The sequence below is a fragment of the Canis lupus genome, chromosome 18 (genome assembly GCF_048164855.1).
Source record: "Canis lupus baileyi chromosome 18, mCanLup2.hap1, whole genome shotgun sequence".
NCBI classification, from domain to species: Eukaryota; Metazoa; Chordata; class Mammalia; order Carnivora; family Canidae; genus Canis; species Canis lupus.
The window spans coordinates 42,829,730-42,849,015 of record NC_132855.1 but is presented as its reverse complement, the minus strand read 5'-3'; the positions used below and the strand labels follow the sequence as shown (position 1 = coordinate 42,849,015).

Genomic DNA, 19,286 nt, shown 5'->3' with positions numbered 1-19,286 from the left:
GCAGATCCCCCACAAGGAGCCCGACTTGGGACTCGATCCCAGACCCTGGGATCATGACCTGAGCTGAAGGCAGATGCTCAACCACTGAGCCACCCAGGAGTTGCTAAAAGGTATTGTTACTGTAGCATGTATACAACCTTATTTAGGTAGTGATTTTTCTAATGCTAGCAAACTTTGTGCTATAGTCAGAGATGTCACCTGAACTTTTTACTCTTCCCCAATGTTTACTGGTGAGTAGGGAATGGAACGGGGTAAATGGCTCATGACTACGTGATAGAAATAGTTTCTGACATCAGGATTTCTAACATCAAAACCCAAAGAAAATAACAACAGAAGAAACAAAAAAAGGAAAAACACTTTATGCCAGGAAATAAAGGTTTTCTCTACCAAGGAGGTGGCAAGTTAAGGGCTAAAACCCAGGTGCTGCGGATCTGGATCTGCCAGCAAGCCGTGCACCCTGCCCCCGGGGCTGCACCGTCTGCAGGGAGCGACACCTTCCTCTAGTCAAGTCTCGGTGCTGGTGCCATATGGGCAGCAGCAACGTCCATCAGGTTCAGTTCAGGTACTGAACTCTCCAGTAGGCTGTCAACTCCAGTGCAGGTGGAAGGTGAGAGGGGGTGAAGGTGAACCTCTGGAGCAGCCGTCTCTGCTCCCCAAGTGCCCATTCATCATCAATTACGCAGAATGCTTCCCTAACCCCAGTTCCATTTCCACTCTGCCCCCAGGTAATCCTGTTCCTCACATCCGCCTCCTGTCCTTCCACCAACACCTCCACAGTGCCTAGCAGGTGGCAAGCACGAGTGAAGGATGACTAAGACCCCCCCATTGCCCAGGAACACACAAGTAGCAGAGAAGCTCCTCCAGCCCCTCCATCCTTGTGATGCAGTGCCCACTGAAGTGAGCCGGGGATTGGAAATGTCTATCAGTTTCAGCCCTCTCTGTAATCAAAAGATGGCACATACCACGGTTATGCTGACCTCTTCTATTTAACCTGGGTCTTTGCCCTCAAGGGGCTCAGAGTCACAGTCAGGTCCTATCTGGATTAGGATGCCCTCTAACATTTCGTAGGATGCTACGGACCTAGAAAAACACTCATGAGTAGAAAATTCTATATTCTCTATACACTTCCAAGCCAATGTTTGGGTCCCCTGAAACTTTTTTTCTCCTGAACTGCCCACCAGGCCTTGGATGTCATTGGATGCCAGTCTCTCATAGTGTCTGTTTCCTGAAAACCAAAGAACCAAAGGGCAAGCAGAGGAAAGAGATGGTTGGTAGAATGGTCCTACTGTCTCTAATAGCAATAAACATCTTGAAAAAGCTTTGCATGGGCTGTATTTTCTCAGCACAGAAGAGCAGGGGCAAAATCCTTGAGCCTGGTCTGTCTTCCCTGAGTCCAGGAAGGAGAAAATTAGATAGTGACATTAGAAAAAGAAGTGACCAGTTTAATCTCCAGGGCATGGGAACGAAGAAAAAAAAAAGTTGTGGGAATACGCTCAGGATAGAGACATGTCCCTAGGGGACTGTCTGGGAGGAAGCCTGTCCCCACAGTTATCCTGATGGCTTAGAGATGGGAAGTTGGGTGGAGAGAAGGAGAAATCCTTAGCCTAACGTGGAAGTGTGTGAGAATCTCAGGTTGGAAATCTTAATACCTTATATGTCATATAGAAATATTGTTAGAGATGGTGGATAAGCTCTATCATTGTTCTACTTCAACTGAGCAATTGGATGACTTTAGAAATAATTCAAAATCTTATTTAAGAATATTGTTTCTCTGAGAAAATCTAATTTACTTGCCAAATAACTGACTGATAAAACGAGCTTTTGGAATTGCTATTTAGTCCAGAGTTGTATACTATGATGGATTGGATCATTTTTCAGCACATATCCTCCTCCTTCCCATCCCTGCCTTCACAGGAGGAGTATTCCTTCCTCTATTAGAGTTGGCCTTGGCCACAGAACTTGCTTTGGTCAATGGAATGTGAGGAGAAGCAGCAGGGTGCCTCTTCCAAGCCTCTGCCAGGCCATGGGGCCACTGTGTTTATGCTTGCCCTTCTAGGGGCATCCACCTTCTATTGTGAGAAAAACATGCTCCAGGGAGCCAAAGTCCCTCTTGTTCTGGGTCCCAGAATGAGACACATGGAGAACACTTGTACTTGACCTACAGGCTGCAGGGAAGCTGTCTCTGCCAATCTGCAGAGCCACGAGCAAGAAATAAACGCTTACTGATGTATGCTAGTGAGACTTTTGGGTTTGTAATGTAGCAAAAATAGCCTAATCCAAGGAATACTCTCCCCTCTCCAAATATGTATCCTAGGCTCTGAAAACAGCAGAAAATTCTCAAACTTTTTTCAGCAAGAGCATTACATTTGGAATAAGTACTCAGCTTCTCAAGTTAACCAGAATGAAGGGGATAAAACTTATAAAGATGGGTAGGTTTCAGTTGCTAAAAATAATTTTCCCCCTGAATTGTCTTATTATTGTGTACTACTTGTATGTACGTGTAAGAGCATTTATAAATGTCAGTGTATGTATCTGCACATACATGGCTGAGGCATTATAGTGTCAGCCTTTTCTTTGAGATAAAACAAAGGACAATTCTTGAAGTGCTCAACCATTTAAGTGATGTTTCTTAAATAAAACAACTTTCTAAAATACCTTTCACTTTTCATCCTTCCTAAATAATTTGTAATAGAGGCGACAAGTACTGCTGGGGTTTCAGATGCCTGGCTGGGACCGCACAGCTCTCTTTCTTTTGTTTTATAGTTCTATCTTGTGTACCTCTAGCAGGAAATAGTGAGAACTTGAAGGGGGTTCTGAGCTTTGAGGTGTTGGGGTGTCTTTTCCTTGAATGCCCATGGATTATTATGCTTTAATTTTCTTCCTCCAATCCTGATGTCTCTGGGTCTGCTTCTTATTCCTTTCCTTTGGTTTTTCTAATCTCTTTCTTGTCCACTCTCTTCCTTCTCTTCCTGGTAGTTTCTTTGTTTCCTTTCCTTCTTTGTTTCTTGCTCCTTCTCTAGTTTAGCGCTACTCTGTGGTCTGACTTTGAAGGCCATCACCACTAGTGGAAGACACTGAATGAGCAAGGGGCCTTGTCTGCTATCTTTTCATTTTCAGCTCCTCTTGGTGATTTCTACTGATGTTGGATCTAGGAGATACTTTGAATTGTCTTTGGGTGTCCCAGTGGCTGTAGGAGTGGGATGCTTCACTATGAAAACTGTCATTGTGACTGCCTGTCCAGAATCTTCTTCTAAGAGAAGCATTCCATTCAACTGCATTCCATTTCCTTTGCTGAAAAGGAAAGCTGATGGTGGCCCTATTTTCATTAACATATCATCCCTCCCATCTCCCAGCATAGCTGACTAGACCAGGAATGGTGACCAGGCCTGGGGCAGCAACTCATCACAGCTTGGCAAGAAGGTGAGGTAGATCAGCCACATTCTTCCTTTTAGGAATCTAATGTAGAAGATGCTAATAGAGCAAATGTTAGCAGTGGGGGTTGGAGCTGAGAGGATCCAAGAGTTAGCTGCAGTTCTGATAGTCAAGGGGCCAGCCACAATTAAGGGGAGCAGATAGTACTACTGAAAAGAAGCACTGAAGGGAAGAGGAAAGCAGAGCTGGCTGGGCTCTATGAGAGCACAAGCAGGGGGAGCGGAAGGCAGAGGGAGAGGGAGAAGCAGGTTTCCCGGTGAGCAGGGAGCCAGACACGGGGCTCAATCCCAGGACCCTGGGATCATGACCTGAGCTGAAGGCAGATGTTCAACCAACTGAGCCATCTAGGCACTCCCTAAAGTATAATATTTCTACAAAAAACCCACAGACTCTTAGGTCTCTATCTGAAATTTAGAATACATTGACAAAATGGGAGCACTAGCTCATCTAGGTCCAGGAGCACTTTCTTGGCTAGATAGCAAAAGCTGTTGGTCAGTAGTTAAAGGATATACTCATTACTCATTGGGTTCTGAACACCAGGAGTAGCTCAATACGTACACTCCTCTATCTATTGTTCTGTCCTCTAAGTATAGGGAATGATGTATAAGGCCAAGTATTACTAGTGTCAATCTCAGAATACAAGTCCTTATTTCCAGTGAGGTATTTTATATATGCATGGCACATTCAATCCTTATTGGAAGCATATGTCTAGATGAATTGAGAGGCTTCAAAGGCTGCATTCAAATGAACATTTAAAAGATGGCAGATTGAAAGTGTGTGGATCAGATCCTTTCTCTGTGTAAAAGAAACGAAGACATTCCAGAATCAAAAGCCACCAACTGCTGCAGGTGTGGAAATGAAAGCTACAGAGAGATTATGGCCTTCTGCCCCGTGTGTTGTGGCACATGATGCTGAACCTGATACTGTGCCTGCCACCCAGCAGACCACCCAGTGGACAGATCATGTCTTTCATCAGCACCATATGAACAACTTTGTACCACATGAACTTACCAGAAGGAGGTCTTTGCCTTGTTCATCAATGTCTGTCACAAACTTCTCAATCGGTTGAGGAGATTTTGAGTGGAAAGCCTGCCTGGGTAGGGCGACATCTCTAGGCCAGTCCTCTTCTCCTGGGAGTCCAATTACGCTACAAAAGAACCATGTGTGAACATACGCATTAGCTGCTATGCTGAAGCTATTTTCCCACCAAAATCCGGATGATGGTGAAGTCTAGGAGGCAGGGGACACAGAGCCAAGGGAGCTCCTCGCTTGTATGATCGGCAGGACGCTCATCTCTGTCCTACTGCAATATAGTGAACACAGGCTAGAGGACGATCTCAGAGAGTTGTAAAATTTACTGGGAAGACCTAAGAGATCACTCTGGTGGCAGATACTAAATGTATGAGATGATGCAGAAATAGGAAATATTATATTACCAGTAAGTCCTAACATACTGACAGAATAGGACCTATATATTCCAAGGAGGCCCACATGGGCATATATTTTCCTTTGTGCCCAAGAGTGCTTTTTGTGTTCTGATTTAACACTCTCATATTCACATGTTTTTATGATGCTCATCTAGCATGATTCATTAACACATAAATCTGGTTGCACTTTTGGTTAAATAATTAATTCCCCAAACAGTAATTACATACATTAGAATCAGACCAAAAAGGAGGCTAAAAGGTATGTTAATCTGCAGCAAATGGTTTTATAATTTATCAAATCAAATTTAATTTATATATATTTTATATTACAAAACTTTTTTTTTTTTACTTTAAAATATTTTATTTATTTTACAGATAGAAGGTGAGCAAGTGGCAGGGGAACAAAGGGAGAGGGCAAGCAGACTCTATGCTGAGCACAGAGCCAGACGCACAGACCTGAGCATCCTGAGATCATGTCCTGAGCAGAAATCTAAAGCTGCCAGATGATTAACTGACCCATCCAAGCACGCTACAAAACTGTCTTAGGGTATTCCAAAGTTAGCAAACAATAAATACAGTATCATTTAGGTTTCCCCTAAAAATTATTCTGGGATCAGAAACATGGAGAGAGGATCAAGTGATACAGAAACAGCACAGGCATTGTGTGCCAACTATATTCAAATACAAAACATAAATAAAAAAAAAAAAACAGTGCAGGCTTTGGAAAAGACAGACCTGGGTTCAAATTCTGCACCTACCACTTACTGGTAGGTAAGGACAAATTACTTAACTTCTGTGAGCCTCAGTGTCTTTATTTAACAATCATGATTTACAGTGATAATTCATTATCATATGAGGAAAATAATGTTATTAATCTAAAATGCACAGGCAATGCATCACTACCACACTAAAAATATGAACTGTGTCCTATTGGTGTGTGACTTGAGGTTCTTCAGAAATATTAATAGGTCAGTGGCTTTCCACAACTTAGACACTCTGGAAATTAAAAAAAAAGATTTTCTTTTCTTTTCTTTCTTTTCTTCTTTCTTTCTTTCTTTTTTTTTATTTTTTTTATTTTTTTTTAAATTTTTTTAAATTTATTTATGATAGGCACACAGTGAGAGAGAGAGAGGCAGAGACACACACAGGCAGAGGGAGAAGCAGGCTCCATGCACCGGGAGCCCGATGTGGGATTCGATCCCGGGTCTCCAGGATCGCGCCCTGGGCCAAAGGCAGGCGCCAAACCGCTGCGCCACCCGGGATCCCTCTTTCTTTCTTTCTTTTCTTTCTTTCTTTTCTTCTTTCTTTCTTTCTTTCTTTCTTTCTTTCTTTCTTTCTTTCTTTCTTTCTTTCTTTCTTTCATCTTCCTTCCTTCCTTCTTTCTTTCTTTCTTTCTTTCTTTCTTTCTTTCTTTCTTTCTTTCTTTCTTTCTTTCTTTCCTTCCTTCCTTCCTTCCTTCCTTCCTTCCTTCCTTCCTTCCTTCCCTCCCTCCCCTCCTCCTCCTCCTCCTTCTTCTTTTCTTTTCTTTCTTTCTTTCTTTCTTTCTTTCTTTCTTTCTTTCTTTCTTTCTTCTTCTTCTTCTTCTTCTTCTTCTTCTTCTTCTTCTTCTTTCTTCTTTCTTCTTCTTTCTTCTTTCTTCTTTCTTCTTCTAGGGCTCACTTGCACAGAGGTTGGGGTTGGAGGAGAGATAAGCAGACTCTGTACTCAGGATGGAGCCTGATGGTAGGGGGCAGGGGGCAAGCCCATGACCCTGAGATCATGACCTATTGGAAACCAAGAGTGGACTGCTCAATGGACCAAATCACCCAGGTGTCCCTACACTATGGAAATACTATTTAAAGTTTATAGAGGGATGCCTGGGTGGCTCAGTGGTTGAGCATCTGCCTTCAGCTCAGGTCACAATCCTGGATCCTGGGATTGAGTCCCATACTGGGCTCCTCACAGGGAGCTTTCTTCTCCCTCTGCCTATGTCTCTGCCTCTCTCTGTGTCTCTCGTGCATAAATAAATAAAATCTTAAAAAAAAGTTTATGTATAGATAGTAAATAGGTTTGAACAGGGGAAATCAGAGGATGCAAGAACTTGTATCTCACTTATAGACTCTGATTAACTCCAAACTAAAATGTTATAATTTAGTGGACAGAATATAATGGCTATTTAAATTGACTAGACTTTTTTTTCTTTTTAAGATTTTATTTTGAAGTCATCCTACACCCAATGTGGGGCTCAAACTTACAACCCTGAGAACAAGTCATATGTTCTACCAACTGAGCCAGCCAGGTGGCCCCTGACCAAAATTCTTTTTTTAAAGACTTTAATTTTTTATTCATGAGAGACAGAGACAGAGAGAGAGAGAGAAAGAGAGAGAGAGGCAGAGGCAGAGACACAGGCAGAGGGAGAAGCAGGGTCCATGCCCTGGGCTGAAGGCAGGTGTGAAACTGCTGAGCCACCCAGGGATCCCCCCCAAATATTTCAATTACAGTTAGAAATGGTGCCAGCCTGCATTAGGGTCTTCTCCTTGGCCTGCACTCATTGGGACAAAGGTTGAGAAAATGTGTTCTCATGAATGGATTTCCAGGTGTCAGAAGATGTGGTGAGGAATGTCACAGGTTCTCTGTAAGGCTTTGTTCCCCCTTCGCTTCCCTCAACAGAGCCCAGGTCCCACACTTCCCCTGGGAAGAACAGACACCTGGATCATAATTGCGCCTGTCAATGGGTGTCTGGGGAAAGACACTGAAATCCTACATCTGTTGGACGTGTTAGGAGAGCCATGTTGTTGAGGCAAAGAAAGGCAGATTCATGGGCATATTTACCAGAACAAGTGAGAGGAAATGACAACTTGGGCAATATACAAATTTGCTTAATAAAGTGAGATCTAGAATAAGAATAAAAAGAAAAAAAATACCACTATTAATTATTAAAAGACATAAATGTGTATGCTTGGAAAGAATGGGATAGGCAGAAGAAGAAAAAGAGAATACTTATGAAAGAACTTTAATAATTTCCTTCATTTTTAGCTTCTTAGCCACTTTTATATCATTTTTTTGCATATCATCGCTAGTCATCTAGAAATCAATTATAAAAACAGTAATAATTTCAAATCTTTAAAAAAATCTTTCTTTGAATATATTTATATTGAAATAAATCTGGTGATATGGGTAGCAAAAAAGCAAAAAAGAGTATCTGTGTGTATATGTATGTGTGGTGTATAATTATACATATATGTGTAAGTAGCTACCTATATAAATAACTTTCAAAAGTATTTTAAAATCTATCACCTCCTCTGATTCCATAATGATCTCATGAGATGTGTAGGTCAGTTGTTATTTCCTTTTTTATAGGCGTAGAAAGAAGGGATGAGGAGTGAAATCAACTGCCAAAGTCACACAATGAGTTCAGCCACAGAGTGAGAGTGAACCCAGCTCTCCTTTATTCCAAATCCAATATTTTGTTTCCATTTAACTATGACTCTGTTTTGAAAAATGCTCTAAAATGTCACGAGCTAAATGCATTCAGTTTCACTTTCAAAGTACTTGCTGTTCTTTGAAAGTATAAATCTTTCTAAATACAGAAACATTTCTCCCCATAAGAGAATGTGAATATGGCTTTCCTAAACCCCCCCCCAACCCCCCCCCCCAAATTTCACTTTAATATCCAGTATGAACTTTTATGGCCCATATATGAGTCTTGTGAAACTCTGATAGGTCCATTAAAAAGTGCTTACATCAAGTTTCAGTATTTGGACAGCTGAATATAAGCCTTAAAAGTTGACACTTGTAAAGACTGATGGCACAAAATAGACTGATGGTACAAAATAGACTGATGGCACAAAATCTATAAATGGCAGTAGGGACAGAAATCATTTTTCAAGTACTTCAGAAATGACACTAGGGTGCAGCATTGGCCCTTTTCTTTGTGCCAAAGTAACAAATGCAAAGTAAACAGAACATAATTTCAGTGTAACAACGCCAGAAACCAAGAAGTGAATTCTAAAGGCATAAAAATTCTCAAGGCATAAAACATATAGAACTTTAGGGCTTCTTTTGTGCTGGCAACCTGGGATATCAGGCCTTTGCCAAAAGTGCAACTGGTTTTCCCTTGGAAGCAAGTCAAACATGTTTGCCAGAGGTTCTTTTGGGTCCATCTCACCGGCTTCAGATACTGAGAGGCACTAACAACGTTAACAAGTTTGCAGATCCTGGGTGGACAGAGTGCCCAGGTGACATCAACAGGGAAAAGGTGGTGATGGGTTTCAAGGGCTGGCAAGCTGTCTTCAGCCAAGATCACTATTCCTTCTAACATAGTCACTGGTATGTCTGACTGTCCCAGTTACTGCTTCAACAAGGTTTTCACTGCACACAGATTATATTCAACAGTAACGGGGAAGAACAGATGGGGGTTCATCATTGTATGAGCAAAGAAGCTGACACCTAGGAGCAAGAAAACAGGAGTTTTGTCCTGAATCTGTCCATCTTCTGGAGAAGGGGGAGGAGGGGGAGGAGGAAGAAGAGGAGGAAGAGTGGCAGTCTCAGCAGCTGCCCTGGACCAGGGAAGGCCCCACACAATAAAACCAGCAAATATTTTTCAGGCCTTGAAGCCATGGGGTTCTTATTCCATGGTGGTACTAACAAGTTTAGTAGACAGCTTTCCAGTCACTAAAAGAACAAATTCAGGTTCCGGGTTTATTCCAACCGTCTTCAGTAGTCATGCTTGAGTAGATAGTATCAATATATTAATTATTTTCTTTAGGGGTAGTTTTCACCAGTTTGACGGACTGAAAATAACATAAAAATCACTGGGATTTTTATAAAATGTTACAGACCAATGATGAGGGCTATTTTTTGGTTCTAGAACTCTCACTTTTTTCTTACTTCACTCCAATTCTGATGGGGCTTGGCAAATGCATCATGTATCCCAAGAGGATGCCATTCTTTATGCTCTGTGAGAGGAAAAGCCCCGTCTCAACATTCTAGAAACATGAAAGCATATATATGCCCACAGGCACAAACATGTAGGTATGAATGTAACTCTGCAAATTATCAACAAGATAAGTGACAGACAATTAGAACCAAAGAATTTGAGCGCAAGAAAGGAGATCTTACAATTTACGTCTAAAGCTTCATGACTCAGGAGAAGTTAAGGAACAAAAAGGTTAAGTGATTAATGATGAATTATAATCATAGCTGCCATTCTTAAAGCATTCAGGCACCGTGTAAGTACTTTACGGGCGTTTTAAAGGACTTTCTCAAGATTGCAAAGTTATGTAGCAACAGACATACAATGAGAAGCTAGGATTCTCATTTCTTACTTCTAGTGCTCCAAAGAAAAATGAGTAGTGTAGCATACCATCGAAAACAAAACAATGCGAAACCAATCTAGATGACTCAATGGGGATAGTCAATGGGAACAGGAAGCCCAGTGGGCAAGGATGGGTTACCAGGCAACCAAACGCCCCACCTCTGATGGTGGATGCATATGAAATGGCCCCAAGCAGACAACACATCTGAATTACAGAACTGGAGCTCAGCCAAGTGGAGAAGGAGGATCAGCGGAAAAAGCCACATGAGCAACACACAAGCTTCCAGAGCAGACTGGTTACGCCACACGCCATGATGGGCTCTGCATAAAACAGCAGGTCTGCCATGGCCCCACTCACCATACAGATAATAATAACACTGAGGCAGCAGCTTGGGGGAGGAAAGACAAGAAATAAACATTTTATATGAATGTCAGAGGAAAGGCACTGCAAATGTTTTAATGCTATGAATGCCAACGTGTAATTACAATTACTACTTACTCCAAGATTTTTCCAAGTTGATCGACATCTGAACTTCCACGAAAAAGAGGCCTACAAGAATAAAAAGATACGTATTAAACAGGGAATATTCTCAGGTTACATTTCAATCATATTGGTCATTACCATTGTTTACAGGAAGCAAAACATTCTTGAAGGGTGAGACATCTTTCCTCTGGTCAATGAAAATTTTCCTTGCATTTGACTTCACGGGAAGGATCCCTCCTAGGTATCTGCTGGTACCTGGCTCTCGTGTCCTATCATCATTCTGGGTATCCTATTCACGCTCACTGCATATACAGGCCCTAGTTTCAAAGTTCTACCTAACTTTGTGATAGGGTGGAATCCATCACTGCCCTTGTCTGAACTGAGGGGTGCGTGGGCTTCTTTGAAACTGTTCTTGGTCAGATTCTTCTCTGAGCACCTCTCCCTCATCTCTCTGCTATTACAGGACTTCCTGTGGGCTCTCCGTCTTCCCATGGGTCCTGATGCTGCAGTGGTATACCTCTGGATCTATTTTTCTGATTTTATCACTTTCCCTTCTTACAATATTAGCCATCATTATGGGCTTCCGAGTTGATTATGAACACACAGCCTCTCAGTGTCTACACTGAGCATTTAACTGGCAATTAAATGAGCTCACTTGGTGACATTGTTGGCATTTTCCCAAGTGGATCAATACTCCTCAAGGGCAAGAACTTCTCCAGTTTGCTCCTGATTTTTGTCATAGTGATTTACCTGAACAGGTGCTCGGTCAATAAATATTTAATATATTCCTATGGCACACATGTGTATGTTTCCTAACCCCTTAATCAATGACTGGCAACCATATTTTTCAACAATAATGTGCCTTAGAAAATATTTATAGCTTATTACCAGGGATATTTTTATAATGTTATATATCAGTTATAAATATTATGCATCTATTTTAGAAAAGCCAAAAATGGAATCCTAACAGCTATTATTTCTAGAACCCTAATGTTGAATGTGACATAATGCCATGTGCTCCCCAAACATTATCTCATTTAATTCTCACAAAAATTTCAGGTGCAAGGTAGTATTATTATTACTATTTTCTCATGAGCAAATAGGATTGGAGATGTTTCATGACTTACTTAAGGACAAATAACAAAATGCAGACTTAAAATTCAAACAAGGTCTGTCTTGCTCCAAAGCCTATCTGCTTCATTACTAAATTGTAATACTTTTTTTTTTTTTGGTTACTAATGTTCTCTACATTCATAGATGGTCCCTACAGCTGAGCCTCTAGGGTGAAATGGCACAGAGACAGTGTGAAGAGCCCTTTATAGAGAACCCGTGTTTTCACAAGCAGGTGCCTATGGGATTCTGTACTTAAGACTGCTTTGCATATGTCCAAGGTGTCTTTAAATTCTTGCCCTGCTTTAACAAAGAACAAAGCAATTCACCAGACTGACTGAAGTTCTCTATTCTTTTCATAAACTTATTGTCTGATGGCTCTTCTACATTTTTTTAATTGTTTTTGTTTAAAGATTTTATTTTTAAGGAATCTTTATATCCAACATGGGGCTTGAACCAGATCAAGAGTCGTACACTCTACTGACTGAACCAGCTAGGTGTCCCTTAATGAAGTTTTATCATTTTTTATTTTATTTTATTTTTATTTTTAAAAGATTTTTTATTTATTCATGTGAGACACAGAGAAAGAGAGAGAGAGGCAGAGACACAGGCAGAGGAAAAAGCGGGTCCATGCAGGGAGCCTGATGCGGAATTCGATCCCGGGGCTCCAGGATCATGTCCTGGGCCGAAGGCAGGCGCCAAACCACTGAGCCACCCAGGGATCCCCCATGAAGTTTTAAATTTTAATTCCAGTATTGTTGATATACAGTGTTAGGCCCTTCTAGATTTTTACACTCCTCCCCCAGTGCAATTTTTTATAACTGTTTTGGTCACATCTTAATTGATACACCATTTTTTTTTTCCTTTCCAAAGTACAGAACTTGGGTTGCACAGAAAACAGTGCTCTTTCTTTTCAAACTCATTTTTCCTTAATGTTAAAAGCATGAAATTATATAACGAAGTATATTAAGCATTCTGAGGTTTGGACAGACGCAAATCACCCATCTTTGTTTAGCAGGTATCTCAGATGGCTCGAGTGATGGGCATGTCAGGTCAGCAAGCACAGAGGGAACAGAGGGATCATGTTTAATCTGATGAGCTGGTTAAGCAGCTTTGTAAATATGCCAAGCCCCTCACCCTTCATGAAGAAGACTGGTATCCACAGTGAAATTATCTGAGGATCATGGAGCAGTTTAAAATCAACTGGCCATGGCCACTGGGAAACAGATAAAGCGGATTGACTTGAGTGGATGTTGTTCCCAGGCAAAAGCAGGAGACCATCTCTCTCTCCTGAGGTGGACACTGATACCAGGGCCTGAGGAGGCTCAGCTGCAGCAGCAGCTCACACCCCTCACTGGTTTGGTTTTCAGCTACCTTTTTGTTTTTCTCCCTTGGCAATATTGTAACTTTTTTTTTTTTTTGCTAGTTCCACAGTGCATTTAAGCAAGGGCTTGGATATTTTATCTTATGTTTGCTGCATGTTGTAGCAGAGGGCTTTTAAATCATGCAGTCTACCATACTGCCAGAACCTAGTCTTACCTCTATTGGCGGGACTTGGCTCACAGAATGAAATGACCCTTACATCCTTGACTTAGAATTAGCCCAGTAAATTGGCCTGCTTTAATGAGTTTAAGAAGCAGAAAGGTCTGATTCATAACCACTTCTCTGTGACCTGCTATGGGGAATACTAGCAACTTGGAAGCAACAATTCAGTGTATAGAATGTCAGAATGACATTTGCCCATAAGAAGACCTGGCATGTGACTATGAGGTCTATTAATTTGGCTTTATGACAGATATGGATTGGCATAAATTATATAGAACCACTAAGTCCTGACTGCATGCAATGAACTCCTATGAAATAGATCTCTGTGATGTAAAAACATAATCAGTTACAAGATAATGGAAATGAATCACATGAAAGGGGGTAACAGGCCTAATTGCAAATGATACTCCTAGTTGACCAAAAGGCAGGTCATGAATGTGAACAAATTCTTAGGACCATCCATTCAGTTTTGTGCTGACCATTCTCAAGTTTGTAGGAGCTGGTTTTGTGATAGAAGATGCTACGTTCATTAGAAGCATGGAGAGTTACAGTGGATTTAGAGGCAAGATGAAAGTTTTCATCATGATGAATTTTTGGGGTGCTATGATATAATACAGAAATGTAAGAATAAAATTGTTCAGTTATATGATACAATCTGTCTATGAATAAGGCTCCATGGTCAAAAGTCTTGGCTGTCAGGTCTCTGACCTGTGTGCATCATGTACTGAGGATTGTATTTTCACTGAGGCTGTTCTGAATATTTCTTCCTCCCTCAGATGAGCTGAATTAAATATCCTTTAATTCATATAATTTATGCCATATTTTAGGCGGACAATTATGGACATTTTTGGCTACATTCTTTGGTTTGGTGGTGAGGGAGAGTTTAATTCTACTGGCTTGAATAATTTTATAATTGTAGCAATGATTCAGCTAAAACACACACATACATGAGTCAAACTTGGCTGCTTCTTTATAACCATGACACAAGGCTGAGCTGGAAGGAAGTAAAGGGTGGAAGGACCAACATGGGGGAGAATACCCAGAAAGACTGAGACACTGAGACTGGGCTAGAGATGGCCAGACAGCTACAATGTGAGGAAGTCCAAAATAACTCCGAACTCCGTTTCTTCCTATTACCTAAACATCTACCTCTCCTGGAAATCCTAGGGTGTATTTATATGGGCCTGTCGTAAAGACTGAAGACAAAAAGGGAATATATATTACAAAGGTTTTATATTTTTATATTTTAGAGGTTCATAAAAATTAAAAAGGCATGCATTTTTTTGAGTTATTGCAGGGAGGGGATCCACTAAGCTATCTTCAAAGCCTTCCAGGTGACATACTTACTAATTTTTTAAAACTAATTACTTAAAAGTAAAATTAACAAAAGAGATATTCTACTGAAAGCAGTACATCTGAAGCCTAGTTTTATATTTTTCAAAACATTTCTTCTTTATATACGCATTTTTTGGGGGGTTAACCAGCAAGAACATCCCCACATAAAAACTGCAATTGTTTTACTGGATTGATATACTAAAAAGTTCCTTTATTATATGGGTCATTACTTAAGGTGAGTAACTTTTATGCAGTTTACTCTATCAAAAACTATAATTAATTACTTCAGATGACTTTTCAGTAGTTTAAACCAAGTGTTTGGGTAAATGGTGTACAAACATTATCTACTAAAGGCCTTTGCTGAATCTACATTTCATGGATCCATTCCTAATTTTATACTTTTCTTTTCTCTTTACCTAGCCTATGACCTTCCTTCTTCCTCAGAAGATTTTCTCCATGCTTGCTTCTTGAGACTATTACACCCATTTGCATTAACCTCTCTCTCAGTTTCTCATGGCCCCAACCTCTTTTCTATTTAAATTACCACATTAACTACAGAGGACCCTACTGGAAGACTATGCCATTCTACCCTTTGAATCCAATTTATTTGACAAATAATATCTAGGGGGAAAATATCTGAAACTGAACATTGCTATGTTTTTACGGAAGAGAAATTTAGGTTATTTCCAAGTATTTTCTTCAAATATCGTCCTTCACTATTATACTTGATAATAGTTAATGCTGATAAGATAACTTTCTGCAAACAATAAATTTTAATTTATACATATAAGCATTTTTTAACTAACAGAAGATTATTGTAAATAAAACAACAAATTGCATTCATTTCAAACCGTAGCAAAGTCAATTTTCTTCTAAAATGACTGTGGGCACTCTCATGCCAAATTAAGTATGGTTCTTGGGGTTTTCATTAGCAAGGATTTTTCCCAAAGCTTTTTTGAATTTGTGAGAGTTTCAGCCTTAATGCACACAAACCCTGTCCAACATGTTGATTTTTTCTGGATATTTTTTGACTGGGGAAGGGGCATATGAACTGTTCTGGGTGACTCCCTACCTGGCTTATTTCTTTCTGAATGACCTTAGGAAAGTCACTTAGTCTCTCTAAATCTTATTTGCTTTATCTGTAAAACGTCCAGTTTATAGTAGAGCTACACTAAGTGGCAACTAAACACATACATACTTTCTCATACTCATACATGGTAGATACCTCTGTTGTTCGTGGCCATTATTGTACACAAATGATAAAATATTTCATGCAGTGAACAAGAAAGGAAGGGGATACTTGTCACCACATGGTAGATGCCCAAATCATATTAATGGCTAATAGTTCTTCTTCTCGGGTCACTATTCCCTACACCTGTTAGAACTCTTACACATTTATCATCAGGAAAAGAATGAATGTCAACATTTCCAATAAGCTTTGATTAATTTTGGATCGGCAATATCATTTCTTCCTCTGTACATAGTTTTAGCAACACTCACCACGTCTTTTAAGCATGAAGTGAATTTTCTCGGGTCAAATTACAAAGGGTACCAAGTTTCAGATTACATGCCTTTTTAAACACACTAAAAGAATATATAAATATCATTCATAACCTCAATAAACAGTGGAAAACATTTAGAAGTAGAGTATGTTTTCTAGCAGATGAGACGTGTATGCTGATATGTCTGTTATAGAAAGGAAATGATTCATGCATAAGGGAAGATGAAAGGTTTTGTTTAGTTACAATACTTTCATTGTACTAAAAAGATGAGGAAGTCATGGATCACCCTATAGAACACCTCTGCAACCTGCATTTGACCTGCCGTTACACTTTCACTGCCATCTTTCTTGATGAACAGAGGAATTGTCCATGTTCATACGTGACCTTTTGAAAAATATTGCTTACTATTTTATGCTTGCTCCCATGTTCAGTTCTAGAGAGAGCTGTTATCTGTTAAGTTAAAAATGTTACCTTATCACTATACAATTTCCACCTATTCAAATAACCAGATTAAGCAGAAAATCAATTAAGTGATTTGCTTCATAAACACTGAGTGATCATCCACTAAGCACACATGGCTGCATAGGTGCTGGGAGATAAGCCTTTTCCCCAAATATATATTAAATGTAAATATTATGTAATATATGGTCTTAACATATAATATACATATATTTAAATTATATTACACATTTTAATATAAATATAAAATACATTAAAATGTAAATTTACAGTAGTTATAAGTAAATATACATATTACATACTACCATAATGATCCTTGCCTCTGTGGGAGACAAGAGATACAAATGTAGGATCTTGAAATAAAGAAGTTTATTTCATTTTACTGGTGGGAGATAAAAGCTCAAGATAATAATTTAATCTTCACTCGAATGTTGGGAGGTGGGTCTGATTAACTGCATTTTATAGATGAAAAATAAAGAAACTTAACCAAGGAAACTGCTCACTAAGTGGTTAAGCTGGTCTGACTCCTAATGAGGAGCAAACAGAAGCAGTGTTTTAGAAAGATTAATATAGCAAAGGTTTACTGAGTCATTCAGAGGGGACGGGGACAGTTAGGGAGGCCAACGGGGAGGTCAGTGCATGAATGAGATGACAAGGACCTAAACCAGGGGGACAAGCAAATGGGAAAGGGCATAAAGACATAAAAGGGAAGGTGATCTGAATTTGGTAAAAGACTGAATACAACTTGGGAGAAACAGCATGGTTTTAAGTTTGCATTATTGGTAAAGCCAGGCTGAATGAGAAAGGTATGGAGACGGAAGTATGGGGAGAAAACTGGAAGATAACTGACTGACTTAATTTTAAACATATTCCTTTATAACAAAAAATAATGTATAAAACAACACTCTGAAATCTAAAAATGAAAAACATGCAAAAGATAGTTAGGCCTGCCTAGGTATATACCCAACAATACCTGCAATGTATGTGTACACAAACACTTGTACATGAATGCACACAGCAGTATTATTCATAATAGCCAAGAAGTGGAAACATCCCAAATGTCCATGAACTGACAGTGGGATAAAAGAATGTCATATAGCCATACAATGGAGTGTCATTCAGAAGGAAAAAACCCCAACGCTGTTACTTGCTATATAGTGCCGCATATATGGAATCTGTTTACCTCATCTCTGCATTCCCCCATCTTATGCTAACCTACTTCTATTACTCAGTTACTTGTTGGTCTGCCCAACCAAACTGAAAACTCTCTGAAGCCAGGGCCAAACCTTACTTGCTTTAGTATCCAGGGCACATAATTTACCCCTGCTTTGTTCATGACTGGCACTCATTTAATAAACAGGAATGGTTACTGTTCCTCCCACTGAGAAGGCTTTCTCTCCCTTCTTCCCATCAACCTCGGTCCCTCCCACCTCAAAACTTGTGTCCTTGGTTTCACTCTGGATAATTCAAGTGCAAGCATGTGTGTTTGTGCAGATATGTATATGTGAACAGATGTATGTCCATTTAGAGCCCAGACCGATTTGATTTCTATTATTGTATCTGTTTATGCTGTAACGAATCTGTGGCACTAGAAGACATCATCCTGCAAATAGTGGGTCTTTAAAAACAGGGGCTGGTTGACAATGAAGTCTCCTACATCTAAAATCTCACCCAAACCATCAGAGAAGCAGCAAGAGGCATGCAGGATAATAGGAACTTTGCCCTGACCTGCTTTACTTTACCCAGGTATGCAGGTCATGGATGGGCTTCTTGGAAGACAAAGAAAGAGAAAGGTTGAGAAGAAGTGCAGCAAATACAACTGAGAGTGAGGGATTAGAGGGGGTGTGGGTATGAAGGAGGCTCTTGTAGGAAACCAGCCCAGAAAGGAAGGGGCACTGGTGGGAAAGAGCATGGGAGAAAAATAAAATTAAAGCCCAAGGAATACAATACAAGGACACAGGTAAAAAGAAGAATCTGAGATGTAGTTCTGTTGAATGAGCCAGAGACCCAGAGGAAAAAGCATCTCCTACCAGGGAAGGGAGGTGCCGCTGACAGGACAGAGCAGATGAATACAGCTTAGAGAGCGTGCTGCCCTCTGTCCACAGCAGGGGACTCTGAGTCTGGTCATTTCCTTACAAATAAATAGCTGAATTAATTTTTCCTTGTTACCAGATGTGAATAATTTATTTCTCCACAGAGGGCTCATATTTTACTGGACTAAGTATGAGTAACTTCCTTGAGAGAGAGAGCAAGCAAGCACGAGAGAGGCAGAGGAAAACCCCACCAATTTTCAATTCAAAATTGAGAATTAAAATTAAATGGGACCTCAACAAACCACTTGAGACTTCTGAAACATTACAAAACTTACAAATTAATATACTTACTGACTTAGTCAATTTTACAGATGACTCAAGAAGCCTAAGTGGTCAGTCAGATAAAAAAAAATATTTCTAACCACTTCAACAAGTATTATCTATCATTTGTCAGAAATAATTATTGCTCTTAAATACTTATTCAATTAAAGAGTCGCCTTTCTGTTGTTGCAGAGCTATCTTTTCTTGTCTCAGTTATGGCTCAGGCTGCCATAACAAAATACCATGGGTTGGGTGGCTTATGCAATGGAAATTTATTTCCCATAGTTCAGCAGGCTGGATGTCCTGGATGAAGGTGCTGACAGGGTCAATGTTTGGTGAGGA

General features: G+C 40.0%; 1 protein-coding gene and 1 long non-coding RNA gene across 6 annotated transcripts in view; one reads left to right on the top strand and one right to left on the bottom strand.

Annotated features, from left to right (window-relative positions):
- The window catches only part of CDK6 (cyclin dependent kinase 6), a 244,420-nt gene that overhangs the window by 11,194 nt on the left and 213,940 nt on the right, over positions 1-19,286 (bottom strand). For all 5 annotated transcript variants that reach the window (XM_072784181.1, XM_072784183.1, XM_072784184.1 and 2 more), the window contains exons 6-7: positions 10,655-10,705; positions 4,444-4,579 (exon numbers count right to left, since the gene is read on the bottom strand). In XM_072784181.1, coding sequence (XP_072640282.1) covers positions 4,444-4,579; positions 10,655-10,705 — 187 coding nt within the window. The remainder of the gene's footprint in view (positions 1-4,443; positions 4,580-10,654; positions 10,706-19,286) is intronic.
- On the top strand, positions 2,651-5,599 carry LOC140609070 (uncharacterized). The gene is made up of 2 exons (XR_012011051.1): positions 2,651-3,420; positions 5,235-5,599. It is a non-coding gene; the product is annotated as an uncharacterized lncRNA (long non-coding RNA).